The sequence below is a fragment of the Macrobrachium nipponense genome, chromosome 23, assembly GCF_015104395.2.
Source record: "Macrobrachium nipponense isolate FS-2020 chromosome 23, ASM1510439v2, whole genome shotgun sequence".
NCBI classification, from domain to species: domain Eukaryota; kingdom Metazoa; phylum Arthropoda; class Malacostraca; order Decapoda; family Palaemonidae; genus Macrobrachium; species Macrobrachium nipponense.
In genome coordinates this window covers 15,194,199-15,211,574 of record NC_061090.1, presented here as the reverse complement: position 1 = coordinate 15,211,574, position 17,376 = coordinate 15,194,199, and the positions used below count along the sequence as shown (strand labels likewise).

Genomic DNA, 17,376 nt, shown 5'->3' with positions numbered 1-17,376 from the left:
AGAGAGAGAGAGTGTTTATCTCTCTCTGTTTATAACGCTCTGTTTATAACGCTTCCAGCGAAAGAGAGGGAGGGAGTTACCACTATGTATGACACATTATCTTGTGTGGCAAAAGAGAGAGAGAGAGAGAGAGAGAGAGAGAGAGAGAGAGAGTTAACCTTAATTAAAAGTGACATGGATAGATTAGTACGTATTGTATTTCTTTAAAATACTATCACATATGAATTTTGTAATTACAGTTATTATTATTATTATTATTATTATTATTATTATTATTATTATTTGAAAGTATTAAAAACAAATAGTACAAGTACATAAAAAATCTTGAGTCTCAGTAAATGAGAGAGAGAGAGAGAGAGAGAGACCTTACCTTACCTTACAGACCTTACATCTTGTTCGGGTTGCCCCAGGTCCCTCAGTGATGGCACCTCTAATGTCTACCAGAGAGTTGCTAGTACATCTTCCGGTATATTTTGCATCTTCCAATCTTGGATGGTCTGGGATGCAGTTTAGATATTTGTCGAGCTTATTCTTAAACACATCTACGCTCACTCCTGATATATTCCTCAGATGAGCTGGCAACGCATTGAATAGACGCTGCATTATCGATGCTGGTGCGTAGTGGATTAATGTCCTGTGTGCTTTCCTTATTTTTCCTGGTATAGTTTTGGGCACTATTAATCTACCTCTGCTTGCTCTTTCTGATATTTTTAGTTCCATGATATTTTCTGCTATTCCTTCTATCTGTTTCCAGGCCTGAATTCATCATGTAGCGTTCTCTTCTCCTTTCTAGACTATATAATTTTAAGAATTGTAGTCTTTCCCAGTAGTCTAGGTCCTTAACTTCTTCTATTCTAGCTGTAAAGGACCTTTGTACACTCTCTATTTGTGCAATATCCTTTTGATAGTGTGGGTACCATATCATATTGCAATATTCAAGTGGACTACGAACATATGTTTTATAAAGCATAATCATGTGTTCAGCTTTTCTTGTTTTGAAGTGCCGTAACAACATTCCCATTTTGCTTTACATTTTGCCAACAGAGTTGCTATTTGTTCATTGCATAACATGTTCCTATTCATCATCACACCAAGGTCTTTAACTGCTTCCTTATTTGTGATGGTCTCATTATTAGGTCCCTTATATGCATATGCTTTCTTTCTCTGTCTCCATAATTTATTGATTCAAATTTATCAGAGTTAAATACCATCCTATTTACCTCTGCCCATCATATACTTTGTTAAGGTCTCTTTGTAGAGCGTCCTATCTTCATCACAAGTAATTTCTCTACTTATTCTTGTGTCATCTGCGAAACTACTCACTACCGAATCCTTAACTTATTGTCTATGTCTTCAATCATAATAACAAAACAGTATTGCAGCTAACACCGTACCTTGCGGCACACCGGATATTACCTTGGCTTCATCCGATTTATCGTCGTTTGCAATAACTATCTGTTTTCTGTTGTGTAAAAACAAAAATTTCTTTTCAACCATCTTCCTACTTTATCCACGATATTGTGTTTTCTAATTTCTTCGCTAATATATTATGGTCTACTTTATCAAAAGCTTTTGCAAAGTCTAAATAAACCACATCTGTTTCATTTCCGCTTTTCATATTTTTGAATATGTTCTCACGGTGGACTAACAGTTGGGTTTGTGTACTTTTCGGGTACGAAACCATGTGTCCTTTATTAAACAAATTATTTTTATTAAATGTTTCTAATATTTTTCTCATTACCCTTTCATACACTTTCATAATATGTGATGTTAGACTCACAGGCCTATAATTACTTGCCTCTAGTCTTGATCCACTTTTGAAAGTAGGGGTAATATATGCTAATTTGTGCTCATCATAAATCTTGCCTGTATCTACACTTTGTCTTAATAATATTGCAAGTGGCTTTGCGATAGAATGAAACTACTTTCTTTAACAAAAAAAATAGCAGGAATTCCATCAGGCCCTGCAGCAGCTCCATTTTTAATTCATTAATAGCCTGCACAATATCAGCTTCATTAATATCTATGTCAGCTAAATATTCACTATTTTTTTCATCCCTTACTTCTATATCATTATCTTCATTATCTATTCTAGGGCGGGGTGAATTCTCTCTTATATCGTTCTGCCAGTATGTTGCAAATTTCCTTTTTTTCATTCGTTAATCTCCTTCAATTCTCAGAGGGCCTATTTCTATTCTTCTTTTATTCATCTTCTCGCATATGAGTATAATAGTTTGGGGTTTTGCTTGATATTTAATAGGGTTTTTCTTCCAAGTCCCGTTTTTCATTTTCTTTTGATTGTAATAATCTTTGTTCTGCATTTTCTATCTTACTTTTTAGTTCTATAACTTTCCATGCATTTTTTTCTTTTGCAAGACCTTTTTTTCCACTTTCTGATCTCGGAACAAGATCCTTTTTCTGTCTCTTTGGTATGCATGAATGATGTTTTACTTTTCTTCTTCGGTATATATTTTTCCACTATTTTCTCCAATATTTTATATAATATCTCCGTAGTTTACCCTTATGTCATCACTACGAAAATGTTATCCCAATCTTTGTTTAATTCTTCATTAATTTCTGACCATTTTATATTTTTACTGTAGAAGTTGTATTTTCCATATCCTTCCCACTTTTTCATTTCTTGCTTATCTCTATTTTCACTTGCTTTGGAATGAACTGTTAATTCTATGACATTATGGTCTGAAATACTCGCATTATAAACTATTATTTCTTTAACATAATTCATCTCGTTCACAAATACTAGGTCTAAAGTATTTTCCTTTCTTGTTGGCAGGTGATTTATTTTGTTTGAATGTTTGTATTTCTAGTAGCATATCTAATAGCTTTTCAAATTGCCTTTTATCTTCTGCACTACTATTACTCTCTTTTTTATATGTATAAGTACAACCACAATCTCCTATTCGTTCTTTTTCCATTCTACGAAAGGAAAGTTGAAGTCACCAGAATAGGAGAATAGTCCCAGTCCTTGGATTTCTACATATATCATCCAATTTTTCAATTATTAAGTCAAACTCTTTAGTATCAGGAGGTCTATATATTACTATGTTCATCAATTTTTCAGATTCAAATTCTACCGCTATTAGTTCACATTCTGAGTTACTATATTTTCTCATATATTTTTCCTTGTTTTTTTTGTCTTTCCCATATATTGCGGTTCCCCCTTGATTCCTATTTTTTCTATCTGATCTATAAGTTTGGAACCCTTTTATTTGATCATCATTCCCAGTCTCTTGGGAATACCAGGTTTCACTTATATTCATTATATCTATTTTCTTTTCATTTGGGTAGTTCTTCTAAGTACTCTATTTTTCTTTTTGAGTTACTCGTAACTAAACCTGCGCATTCATCACTATGATGGTTTGCGTGTTTTCTCCTTCATTTAATACTGGTAGTAATAAGGATTTTCCCATGTCTCTTTTCCTGTTCTGGTATGTTGTTCTTTTTTCATTTCCAGAAATTCTGACATTAAAAAATCCAACTTTTCCATAATATTTGATCTTCCTTCATCATAATTATTCATTTTGTGTCTGAATCTGCAATTTTCTCCGTTTCTGCAATATCCTCTTGCATAATAAATACAGTTGATCATTATCTCTTGAGTAGAATTTCGGAGCTGATGCTTTGAAATTTTTTGCGGACACCTCTGCATACTCATTGGTGGTTTGCTTTTCTCTTTTACCTGATATTCTTGATTTCTCTCTTTATTTGTTTCTTTCTTATTTTGGATTTTATTACTTGGTTGGTTATTTATTTGATTATGATTCATGGCTACAGGGTGCATATATTTGCATTTTTTGTCGAACTTACATCCTTTTCCTTCTTTTAGGTTTTTACATATTTTTGGATGCAGATCTCTGCAATCATCCCCATATCCATCTAAGTATGCACATTTACCATATATTTCATAGTTTTGACATATCTTAGGATGTTTGTAGTAACATCTTTCTCCAAATCTGCAATTCCCTCTTTTCAAAGGTTGCAGATTTTGTCTTTCTGTCATTTTTTCCTCTTTCCCGTCATTGTATAGATCTGGGTAGAGCCTCTTCGGGATTTGCTTTTCTGTTGTCATATCGTAATTTATTTCTTCGTAGTATGCTGCTTTATTGCCTCATATGTAGTATCAATGAGTATCTCTGCATCCATACTTTTATCTTGTTCTTTGTTTTCCTTATTTTTTTCTGTCATTTCATTTTTGTTTACTTCTCTTCCGTTTTCCTCTTCTTCTTTTTCTTCTTCTTCTTCCTCTTCCTCTTCTTCTTCTTCCTCAACTATTTGTACATTCAATCTTGATTTAATAACATTGTCTATCCATGATAGACATGTTGAACAAAAAATTCTTGTATCTTTTCTCAAATCTTGTATTACCTCAGCACACTGTGGATGGGTCGGAATGTTGCATGCAGCACATTTTCTGATTAGGTTTTGTGGATTGACTATGCTATACCAAACCTTACACAGTTTGCATGCTTTTGGCATTCTTTTTCCTAATGCATCAATTAGGATATTCACAAGATTCACCTTATTCATTTCTTTGTCGGAATATGTTGGTTTATGTATATTTTCTTTATGAGTCTCTTGACCACTTGGATTTTGTATTTGGAACTTCTTCAATTATTTTCAAGAGTTTTCATTAGATTTGTTCCAGTTTGAAGGATTATATCCTTCTAATATATCTATGAATGCTTTTGTATCTTTTTGTTAGGACTGTTGCTGATTTCATAGATGAGAAATGCCAGTTCCCTTCTGCTACCTCATCGTATTGCGAATCTGCTAAACACGCCAAATTACGCCACCTCTTCCCGCAGTTGGAACTTACTGCCATCTTGTTATAGTATTACACTTGATTAAACATAACTTAGAAGACGCTTTATCCTACTATTTTCACACTAATCTTATCACCGATAGTTCACGAACACTTCTAGATATTTCTCAAATTCTAGTCGTATGTTAAACTTGTGATATCTGTTGATTAATCTGACTTCACACGGGTACGTCTCACCAAGCAAGATGGCTACTACGAGAGAGAGAGAGAGAGAGAGAGAGAGAGAGAGAGAGAGAGAGAGAGAGAGAGAGAGAGAGAGAGAGAGAGAGAGAGAGAGGGGGGGGGGGGGAGGGGGGGGGGGGGGGGGGGGGGGGGGGGGGGGGGGAAATGTCAGGGCCACGTGATTGCAACACTGCAGCTCTCCCCCAGCTCTTCCCCCTCCTGGCTGTCACAGAACTTGATATATAGCTGACAGTTTTAGTACCTGGATCTCGAAAAAGGTTACTGGAAGTTACTTCAAGAAGACTGGGATTTCGTTCATTCTTCCATAATTTTTTAAATACAGTATAAGCTAAAATCTTACTAATTCACTATGGTATTTTCTTTAATGAATTGATATTATTGCTGTATAAATTAATATTAATATTTGAAAATAGTAAATCATTTATTTATCATACTAAAAAACATACATCTTTGTAGTAGAGAGAGAGAGAGAGAGAGAGAGAGAGAGAGAGAGAGAGAGAGAAACTGTGCTAAACTATAAAGGATTATCTTATCTTATCATAGTATGTGTTTTTTAAAAGCGTCGTAAACTCGAAGCGTCGGAAGCGTCAGCGTCGTAACCTCGGAACAAGCGTCATAACCCAGGGCGGATTTTTCAATGAATATTTAAGAAAAAGCGTCGTAACCTCGGAATGTCGTAACCCGGGGACCGCCTGTACGTATGTATGTATGATGATGTATATATGTATGTATGTATGTATGTTATGTATGTTGTATGTTATATATATATAATATATAAATAATTATAATATATATAGTATATATATATATATATATATATAGATAATATTATACTATATATATATATATATAGTATATATAATATATAGATACAGGCGGTCCCCGGGTTACGACGGTTCGGCTTACGACGTTCCGAGGTTACGACGCTTTTTCTTAAATATTCAATGGAAAAATCCGTCCTGGGTTACGACGCTTGTTCCGAGGTTACGACGCTGACGCTTCCGACGCTCCGAGTTAACGACGCTTTTAAAAAACGCATACTATGATAAAAAATCCTTTATTTAGCACAGTATATTAATAAAAATAAGTTTCTGGTTAGATTACAACAAAAATTTTGAGATTATGATGATTTTCGACACTTTTTATGTTGTATTTTTCTATGTTTTTTAGTGACGCCTCATATGCGGAACTAGTTTCCGAGCGAATGAATACATACTACTTTACATATAACAGTCCAAAAGCGCAAATAATGAAAAAATCATTGCTTGTTTCCAGTAATAATAACAAAACGAAGTTTCTGGTTAGATTACAACGCAAATTCCAAGTATCCAAAGAGAGACATTATCCAGTAATTTGATCAGAGAGAGAGGAGAGAGAGAGAGAGAGGAGGAGAGAGAGAGAGAGAGAGAGAGGGCGTCTTCCGACGCTCCGAGTTAAGGACAGAGAAGTGTTCGTTTCGTTAAACGGCCTCTGACTCATGCCAGTAAATGTTTGTTGATACTAATAATATAAGCCTATTTAAAGATACGTTTACTTTTAATTAGTCTATATGATACGTAAATAGTAATCAACTGTTCTTGTAGCCCTCAATATTTGGCAAAATCGAAGTATCCAAAAGAGAGACATTATCCAGTACGTAATTTGATCAGAGAGAGAGAGAGAGAGAGAGAGAGAGAGAGAGAGAGAGAGAGAGAGAGAGAGAGAGAGAGAGAGAGAGAGGAGAGAGAGAGAAGCTTTGGCAACAATGGTCTCGGGGGTTTTATAGCTTCCTTCTGCTTGATGATCGTGGATATTGTAGAAGGATTTCGACCATACTCGTTTGCCAAATCGAGTTTTGCTTCCATCGAAATAATTTTCTTGGGTTTTTTCTTATCACCTGCTTTGTCTTTAGCTTTGAGACCCATGGTTAATAATAAAATAGACAAAATAATACGAAAAATAGGCGCAAATACAACGAACTAAACAACGACGTGTTAACATGCAGCACCAACAAACAAACAGACTGAACGCCATTTATCGGTCGCCTATACAACTAACACTCATCGCAAAATCGTATCTCAAATATTTCGTTGTATATCAAAGCTTGTATTTTCGCAAATTTTCTGTTATATCTCAAAACATTCGTATATTAGGGCAATCGTATGTCAAGTTTCCAATGTAATTTGATCAGAGAGAGAGAGAGAGAGAGAGAGAGAGAGAGAGAGAGAGAGACGAGAGAGAGAGAGAGAGAGAGGGAAGAGAGAGAGAGAGAGAGAGAGACGCTTTGGCAACAATGGTCTCGGGGATTGACGTAACGTTTACGTTTGTTTATGAACAGATAGGACAGAGAAACAAGCAAGGTTTCGGTTTCATTAAAAAAAAAACGGCCTCTGACTCATGGCAGGAAATGTTTTGTTGTACTAATATATAAGCCTATTTAAAGATACATTTACTTTAATTAGTCTATATGATACGTAAATAGTAATCAATCAGCTATTTCTTGTAGCCCTCAAGATTTTGCAAAATCACTCCAGGTTGTACATAAAACTTCAAGAATGTAGTGTCACCAGAGGATTACAATAGTTTTTTACCTTCAAGAACCAGCATTCTTTTATGAAAATAACTCAGGTTGTACATAAAACTACAGGAAACAACATGTAGTGTAACCAAAGGATTACAAGTAAGGTTTTTATAACATATTAGTTTAAGACATATTTCCAAGCGTCGTTCCGGCTTACGACGATTTTTGTTTTGGGCTTACGACGCGTCTCAAGAACGGAACCCCCGTCGTAACCCGGGACTGCCTGATATATAGTAATATATATAGATATATATATATATATAATATATATATATATATATATATATATATATATATATATATATATAATATATATATATATATATATATATATATATATATATATATATAGATATATATATAGATATATATAGTATATTATTATATAATAAATATAATATATATAATATATATAAATACTATAATTTATAATCTATATATATTATAATATATATATAATATATATATATATATATATATATATATATATAAATTGGTAAAGATAAAAATGGGTATTCCTAACTTATAAGAATGATCAATTTGAAAATACATAGGCAGTCCTCGGTCTATAGTAGGGGTTCCATTCCCAACAGCGTACTGTAACCCGAAAAACTCTAAAACGGAACATCATGATGATAATAATGGGAATATATGGCACTTACTGTGCCTTACAGCGGTTTATGGTACCATAAAACTGGGTAAAGCATGTAAAACAACCCACAGTGCCATAAGCTAAGCGTTCATGAAGTTGGAACACCATAACCCTGGGACTGCCTGCTACTGATACAATAAATTAATATCACCACAAGTTCTAATTACAAAAGTAAACTTTTTAGGCCTCAGATATAAATATTCTTTTCTTTAGGCCTCAGACAGAAATATTAAAGTCAATAAATGTCCCACAGTCAAGAGGATCAAGTAATCCATGCACAAGATATGGATGCTTTTAAGGGAAAGATGCCTTCTGAAAGGTTCTAAACTTTCCTGTTAGCTCCTGAATGATCTTCATGATCAGTCTGTCACTTCTATATTCTTAGTAAATTTCCTGATAAAAGTGAGTTTCTTTTTAAGTGTTTTTAACTTTGTGTTAGGGGAGTTTGAAAGATTTTCTAAAATTTCTTTTTAAGTGTTTTTAACTTTGTGTTAGGCAATCACAAAAGTGGTTGCTGGATTTTCAGGAACCTTACTCCTGTTCTACCTTCAAACCTTACTGTCATATAGCTACACAGTTCTGCCTGCCTTAAGAGTTGGTGTAGTACATATGTTTCTGTATTCAACTATAAGTGAAATCTACCAAATTATCTAATTCTGTCAAGGGTCTGTTTCAAATTACCATGGCTAGAGGCTCCTTGCAAGAAATTAATATTGATACTTACTGCTGGTCCTGCAGTGTCTCCTCTTCAGGACCTACAGTGTCTACTCTTCAAGATTAATTTTAATTAGGGTCATGATTTACTGCCTGCGTTTGGTCTTGACTAACAAAATTATCCCTTCCCCAGTTTGGTCCTACTCAAGTCAGATATCTTCTGACTGGATCTGGCAATAGTAGAGCCTAGTTTCCACCTTGTGTCTAATACTATAACTGTCTTGTGTTTTATGTCTGAATTTGGTAATGCCCTGTTGGGTATTCCCACCCAAGACCATCTAGAATCTATTTCCACTTGCCTAGTCTTTCCTATGATCACTGTCTCAATCACAGCCAAAATCTTGGTGTCCCATCATTAGATCTAAACCATGTTTCTGAATGTCTCTCCTCTCAGACCTCAGGTGTCACATCTTGTATACAGTAATAATTGATATCTTGCCTAGGTTCATGTGAAAATTTACCATCCTGGCCCACAATCTAATCCATTCCTCAATGTCAATATAGGTCTGGAAAGTTGTTGGCGCTATACTATATGTTGACCACCAACTACTGGAATCATGAAATGCATTTGTAAGTCTCCTGCACTACCAGGCAATAGTCTTTCAAAAGAATTTGCCATAACATGACTTTAAAGAGAAAAGTAAAATGGAATGATTCCCATACTCTATGTTCTGAAGGAAACTGATTATGAAACCAATGTCTTGGAAGCTCACCTCACCAATAACAATCACTTACCCTAGAAATTACCCAATAAGATAGGGATGGGAACAAAAAACACTCTACAGACTGCAAAGAAAGAACATTAAACTGATATTCCCCGACTTGGAAACCCTGTTTTACACCTACCAGTATATTTTTCTCTAAACCCAACTTTCAAGACTGTGGACTAACTGATATATTTACTAAACATGTCTTTCTTGTACTTCTTATCCCTACAGCCAGAACAAAGGGTCCAAATCTACCTCGTCGTAGTCATCCTTAATGTGAAATATATAATGTATAAAAAACAAAAATACAAATTTGAATACAAGAGTAATTTTCACATAATATATAGTAGTCTTGAAACAACATTCCTCTTCAGTGTGGACACATCTTCCAAACCAAAGAGAAAACATATCTTGAAAATGTGTGGGAATATGAATGTTTTCATACTCATTAAAGTCAGATACTGAGCTTCGACATTATGTATCACATACTTGCCCGTGTCTTTTGGGACATATGCATTCATTATGGATGAAAGATAATAAAAGAAAATACATAAATGAGAAGACTGGAAAAGTTTCTTTAAGGCCTGAATATCTAAAGCTGTGTAATTACTTGTACTTGCTAAGTTTCATACATAAAACTGCTGAATATCAGAAGAGCCTCCTGCAAAGAAAACCTCCACAACATTAGCTCATCAGCTGCAAATAAGACCACTACATTGAACCAACACCTTCCACCTATGCCCTCTCTTGCTCCCTGGACGTCGAGGCCTTTCTTTCCAATACTACCTCTCTTACATCATTTAGCCATCCATTTCTAGCCCTTCCTCTCCTTCTTACTCCCAACACTTCATTTATTTACAGGACACTGAACTAAAAGTATGACGATATTTATAAGAAATATATATAACAAACGTTCTAATTTGCTACTTACAGATACTCTTTCTTTGATTCCAAGTCTTTGCAGTACTTCTTGAGCCTGAAAAAAAAGTAAAACTATCTTGAATATTTCTAATTACTCAAAATTTCAATCTACTACATGAAAAAGTAATCTCATTCTCTTATTTACTATAATACATCAGGTAAAATATATAAGAAAAGATCCTTAATATCACAATTTTCTAATTTAAATTGTATTTTTCCTTACTATACAAACCTAAGGTCCTTTACGTTAAGAATTACTTTTGGCAAAGTTGGAAAACGGCCATTAAACTCTTGAACAAGGCGGTCAGGCAGTAACTACAGTCTGGTAGGCAGGAACAACTGCCTGACCAGATGTAAACATTCCAGTTTGCCTCTAGATCCCAGGTTTCAGATTGAGGGGTGGCATGAAGCATGCATAAATGTAATGTAAAGGACCTCAGGCTTGTATAGTTAGGAAAAATACAATCCACTTAAAAAAAAAAACCTGATTTGTTCCACACAATACATACAAATCAGTCCTTTACATTAGTAAGACTCATTGGTTGGAGGGAGGAATCTGAGTAAGTCTCTGAACTGACTGAAGTTCGTCACACCTGGGCTGCTACTCCTGGTCGAAAGAGCGAGGAGTACTGGGCCTCTTGACATACTGATCAGAGTACAGGAACCGCGAGATCAATGTCAAACCTCTGGACCTTTTCGAATGAGTGAGGAATTGTAACTTATATGTAAAAAGGTTAAGAAGAATCGTAAGAGTTGGAGGCAGTTAGACAAAGACCCGAAAATGGTTTGTTTTATTGCCAGTCTCTCCTTCCTCCCCTTGCTAGAGGAGGGAGCGGGATTGCTTCTATGATTCTAGAGAGAAAAACAGAACAGGTGTTTGATGTGTAGGCTTACTGCATCAGATACCAGTTCCAGCAAGTGTAGGTTCAAGTCCTATTCTCAGCCCAAAGGAACCACACTTCTTAGGTGAGATGCTACCTTTCCCACAGGTCCAAAGAAAAATGGTTCCAAGGACTTGTGGGCAAGACCCAAAGGTAGAAAGACAAATCTGTGGGCTACTGAGACCCTATCTTTGCTTCCATACCAACAGATACTTCCGGAATGCAAGGGATGGAGTAAGCCATTGACTTTGCAAGTTCTCGGGCAGTGTACAGATATCATCACCAGCTGCAGCGTACATCCTTCCGATTGTCTCACGAAGACAGACGTGTCCCTAGACACTTCTTCCTTGGGTGAGTTGGAGCTAGTGAAAAGTTGTCGATATCCAGGTTAGGGATGTCGAGCCTATTCGGAAAGTACTGCAGCATCCTACTAACAGGACAAAGTAGTGATAGAACTGGATCATCGACTACAAAGTCCAAGGAGGAGGGGAAAATGAAGAACTTGAACTTGACAACAGATGTTGATGGATTCAGAGTTTGCTACAACATTTGAGGAGTTGAGGCATTGATCCACATCCCTTGAAGGCTCATCTCAAAGAGGTCAATGAAGACTGTCAATTCTCTTCACCAAGGCTGGAGCGAGACAAGAGATGGTCTTGAGAGCCTGATCTCTGTCTGATGATTCTCATAAGGGCACATGCGAAGCACGAGACAGGAACCCTAAACGAGTCACATGCCAGCCACCAGGGACCTTGAGTCATGTGCCAACCAGGGACCTTATGTCCCTGGGATGGCAAGACTGATTGAAATTTCTCATCTGTAGCTAAATCCCGACTGTGGGGAAAGAAAGGCTGCTTCCAAGTGAAAGACTAGCCCAAATGTGGGCCTATACCTTTCATAACTGAATCAGAAATGCAAATCTTAGCGAAAATAGATGAGGGAGTCTGCAACCTGCTGAAGAGCGGCTCTGACCAGGAAAAAAGTCACGTCAACGACACCAACTAGCGAAGACGGCTCCAATCCCTGGAACACTACTGCATAGGACTGAAAGAGATATCCAACTACATATCTCTGTTGCCACTCAGCAAGAAAGGCTATGCTCGCAAGGGAAGCTGGATAGTCTCTATCGTGAAGAAACAGAGATTATACTGCTTGTCTCAAGGAGGAACTCTTCCCGCTGCCATGGAAGCATAGCTAGCAGGTCAGGTGAATGACGAAGTCTTCCAGCAGTTGTCCTCAAATTTGGGGTAAATAATGCTTGCTGAACACCTTGTGAATTACATAAATATAGAGGGAAGATGAAGATGTTGAGGTTGTTGCATAAAGTCAGCATGCATCACTGTAGCAGCCCACGGGTCAGGTATGATGGGGCAGAAGACCTACAGACACCTGTTGTGCCAGGCAGCAACCTCTCCATGAAAGAATGAGTGAAGCGAGCACTCTCTGCCAATCACTCAATTCTAGAGGCCCAACTTGCCTGCCTATTAGTAATTTAACTCAGAAATGTCTCTGGCTGATAAAAACTATTGAGTGCATTACAGTTATACTCGAGCACCTGCAAGGTCAACCGAAGCAACAGGATAGAAATGAGATCCTCGTTTGTTGACATACGCCACTACGTACTGCGATGCTGTTGCTCAAAATCACAACTGAGTGTTTCAAAAACCCAATCCTGAAACTCTCGGAAGGCCAGAAAGGCTACCTTCAGTTTCAGGATGTTGATGAGAAGGTACTTGTTGTTTCGGTCACACACCTCAAGACAATGGTCTTACAGGTGTGTATGCGCCTATTCCTTGGTTGGTGCATCTGAGAACAGAAGCATGTCACAACTAGAATATGCAGGCAGGCATATACAAAGGTTCCTGTCAATTGAGCACCAGCCTAAATCCTCCCTCATCATTCCAGAGAGAAAAGGATTGAGGACTGGAAGCAGACCTTTGTTCTCCACTGAGAATAAAGGCAAAGCTGCCTTAAGGGGAGGCTTTTGCAGTGATGACTTGACACCTCTAGCTGAGATGGCAGCTCCCAAAAAGGGAACATGGGAGGGGAGACAGAACGGAAGTTAATGAAAGATGGCCAAGACCCGAAAGGAAGTAGATACTTCTCCTGAAGGATATCCACGACCAGGTCTTCATCAAGGCATCAGCAGCGGGAGAACGCCTGTTACTAGCATCCTCTCTTTATATCCTTCCTCCAGCCCTCTTCCCGATAGGAAAGAGGGTTGAAAGACACACACATATACGCACTTTCTCAGAAGAGAAAGAAGAAGGCTAGGTGTTTCCACAATTGCCCTTTGAAGCCTGAGACTTCTTAGGGGCCGAAAAATTGCCAACAGGTTGCTGTCTGGAACTGCAAAGGATTCGAGCTGTTAAGATAATTCACAGTGGATGCCACAGCCCTGTCCCTAAGATCATTGAGCCAAGAAATCGGTGCAAAGATCTCTGCAAAATGAAAATCGTGGATGTTTGCATCCCAAGGCCTTCCAGGCCGTGATACTCCCTATCTTCTCTCCTTGAAGGGAGAATCTCAACAGACCCCAAGACACCCTCCTCGACTACTCAGATGTATGGCGAGACAATCCGAGGATTGTCCGAGATGCAAATCCTTGTAGATACAATCTTATCAGAGTTCTCGCTGTCAGTTTCGCACCTACAGGGACAACCAAGAGGGTTCAGAGAACAGGTAAGGAGAAAGGGCACTCCTATCTGTCCTGCAAGAAGAACCAGCAGGAGAGGTAGATCGTGGGCAGTCATCAACCTGAGGCGATGACAGCACCACGGAGGAAGGAGGGCACTTACGTCATGGAAAAGAGCTTACATAAAGAGAGCAAAAAATTTATTCGAACAGTCAAGCACTTGATTTGGCTGATCAGAGTGAGCTGAGCCAATCACACGAATGTGATCTAAGACTAGGCGGCTGTCATGGTAATCGCTCTATAAGCAAGGAATTATATATTAAAGGAAATGAAAATGCATTTTCTTCAAGTAGGTCTGCCAGCAAAGAAGAAGGTCATTTCCCCTTAGCGCATGTGTTGGAGGCGCCTGTTCATAATTGTTCTAGAATTGCCAGGCGTGTTGTGGAACGCAACATGCGCTGTCACGTTGTCAGAAAACGCCGCGAATGATGATGTAACTATTCGGCTAAATAATTCTAAAATATTCCTGTCGTCTCAGGAGTCTGTGACATTCTCCGGTAGGCCCTGCCCCAGATCGCCGTATATACACGACTGACGAAGTAGGAGAGATCAGAGATCAGCAGCAGAGATCATCAGTGAGAGATTATCAGAGAGATAAGAGAAGAAGGAACAGACTAAGGTGCTTGAGAAAGTGGTCGGAGTCGAGTCAAGTCATCCACAGTGAGAGAGAACGAGACAGAAGTTAAGGACAGAAGTTAAGTCGTCCGTAGTCGGAAAGGGAGATATTCCGATGTTGAGCAAGCCTTCAGAGAAGAAACGTCCTACAAGGTGGTTTTGAGGAGTAACCTGCCCTTCGAGTATCAAGAATAGACATTGTTTTCTGCAGTATGGAGAGTCAAGAAGACGTCTGAGGTTATAGTTCTCCTTTGTGAAGCCGTCGCTTCGAGCATTGACTTTCGACAGCTGCAAAACTGGCCAGCGAGTATTTCATTACGGCACCGTTTCCCCAGTTCACATACTGTAAGACTTTATTTTTGTTATGTAAATAGGAGAAACCATTCTGCATTTATCTTTGTTAGTAAGCTTTTAAATAAACTTTTGTTCTGTTTGTTTCTTTCTATATTCGTATCTCCAGTTTCAACTGTTGGCGTCGAATCCTTTTGTTTTATTATATTAACAAACCTGGAGCGGACCTCGGTCCATAACAGCGGCAAGCAGGGTGAACAGATCAAGTCGAGCAGAACATGTGAATGTGATCAGGGGCTGGGCTGGGTGAACAAGCCGAGCAAGATGAACGAGCCTAGCCAATCGCATGAACGAGTCCTCCCAATATGCTCTAATCTCCTTCGGAGCCAAAGCCCCTCAAGAAGAAGGCTTAACCCTTTATGAACAGATTGATCATCAGGAGTAGTAATAAAAGGTTTGGGGTGGTGGACAGATTGATCCTGTACATAAACAATATTACATGTTATCGATTTGGAAATAATCGGGCGGGAAAGAGGTGCTAATACTTCTATCGCCCATAAATTCACTAATGGCAACTTTTACGCTGGCTAAAATCATGAATCTGTGCGTCTCAGGACTTCAGTTCTTCTGACATCAAGGGAGAATGTGCTGCGTCCCTCACGACGTCTTTTTGTAAATTTGCTCGTAAATATAACAAGGAGTTGCTGTTGGTTTTTGTTCTTGTCTTTTATGATGGTATGTCATCAGTTGTAAATGTAATTTTGCAAAGAAATATTAGAAAACACAGGTAAAAATAGAAAAAAGTTACTGAATCTTCATTCTTGGTAAATTTCCAAAAATATTTTTCAACAAATATGCTAAGACTTTGTTAGTGATTTTATTTCTTGTCTGTTTTGATATTGTGTGAGCTGTAATTATAATTTTACAAAATAAAATAAAATAATTTACTAGAAAAAACCTAAGTTGGTAAAATTTACAACTGTCTTGTAAGAGGTCCCCACAAGGGGTTGTAACTAGTCATAGGCCCCACAACAGGTTGTAGGGAAAATTTTTTAGATTTATTCTTTCACCATGTGTATTTGCATACCTTCCTCTTTCCATTGTCCAGTAAGGATTAAAGGTGGATCCTGTGTCTGCTATTTGAGTGCTCAGACCCTAAAGTCCAAGACACGAGGATGGGACCTGACTGATCTCGTCTTATGCCAAAACCAGAATGAAGAGCGAACGCCCTAGTACTGGTTGGGAGGTGCCGGAGATTCCACAAAATCCTGGGCAATCCACAGTTCACCAGCCCAGCACTCCAAATTAAAAAAAAATCCCAGTTCTTGGTAAGTGCCCGAACCTCTAAGGAATTTGAGCCCCTGGTGAGACTCCTTGAATCTTGTGGGAACAATCATAGAAAGTGGTCTTCTCTCAACTTCAGAAGAAACAGAGAAGGGACAGGCACAGAACCAGTCTTAGACGTAGACTTTTAAGAACTGGAATCAAGAGTGCGGCCTCGAGGCTCCCGAAACGCAAGACCCCATGGGGAAATGCAAATTGGATCCCACCCCAAAGGCAGAAGGAGCCAAGCGAGTGTGTTTAGACCCTTTCTCTCACCCTGTGCCTGAACTGGGACAATGAGAGGACTCTCTGGCAAGATTTCTTAGAATCTCGAGCACTCGGAGAGACTTGCAAAGGAGCGGCCATCATAGTACCAGTCTAGGGGCACAGAGCCCCTAAAACTGGCGACCAGAGCGCAAACCGAAGTCTGCACGCCCACAATTCCACAGGGCTTCTTTCTTAATCTGTTCTCTGACATCATCTACAGAATGGTGGTCAGAAAACAAAACATTGCTAGGGCAGCTTAGGCAGGAACAACACAGAAGCAGCCCAGCGACAGGAACACCACGAGTAGCAAAGGAGTTACATGAACGTCAATAGCAGCGACAGGACACATCAGGGCAGCTAGGGCAGGAGGCCAGCAGGAATAGACGGGCCACTTCGAAGCAACCACTGTGTGAGTGTCGCAGGACAACCCCTGAAGGCTAGGAGATATCCAGCCATCTAAAGCTGCGACCTAGGAAGCTCACTGTCAACCAAAGAAAAAAGCAAAGATGAATAGTAAAGGGTGACTCCTCTTGTTCCCAATGTATATTCCTGCCTACCAGATACCAGAGTGTGCCCTAACAACCTTATTTAGGAGTTTAACAGCAGTTTTCCAGCTTCACCTAATGTCATTCCTGATGTGAAGGACCATGGTTTGTATATTGTGTAGGAACAAATACATTTCTCCATCCTCAATTATGAATGAACAAATAAAAAATCACTAATT

At 38.3% G+C, this 17,376-nt stretch overlaps 1 protein-coding gene across 1 annotated transcript in view; it reads right to left on the bottom strand.

Annotated features, from left to right (window-relative positions):
- The window catches only part of LOC135198881 (outer mitochondrial transmembrane helix translocase-like), a 93,449-nt gene that overhangs the window by 55,921 nt on the left and 20,152 nt on the right, over positions 1-17,376 (bottom strand). The window contains exon 2 of the mRNA XM_064226843.1: positions 10,591-10,635. Coding sequence (XP_064082913.1) covers positions 10,591-10,635 — 45 coding nt within the window. The remainder of the gene's footprint in view (positions 1-10,590; positions 10,636-17,376) is intronic.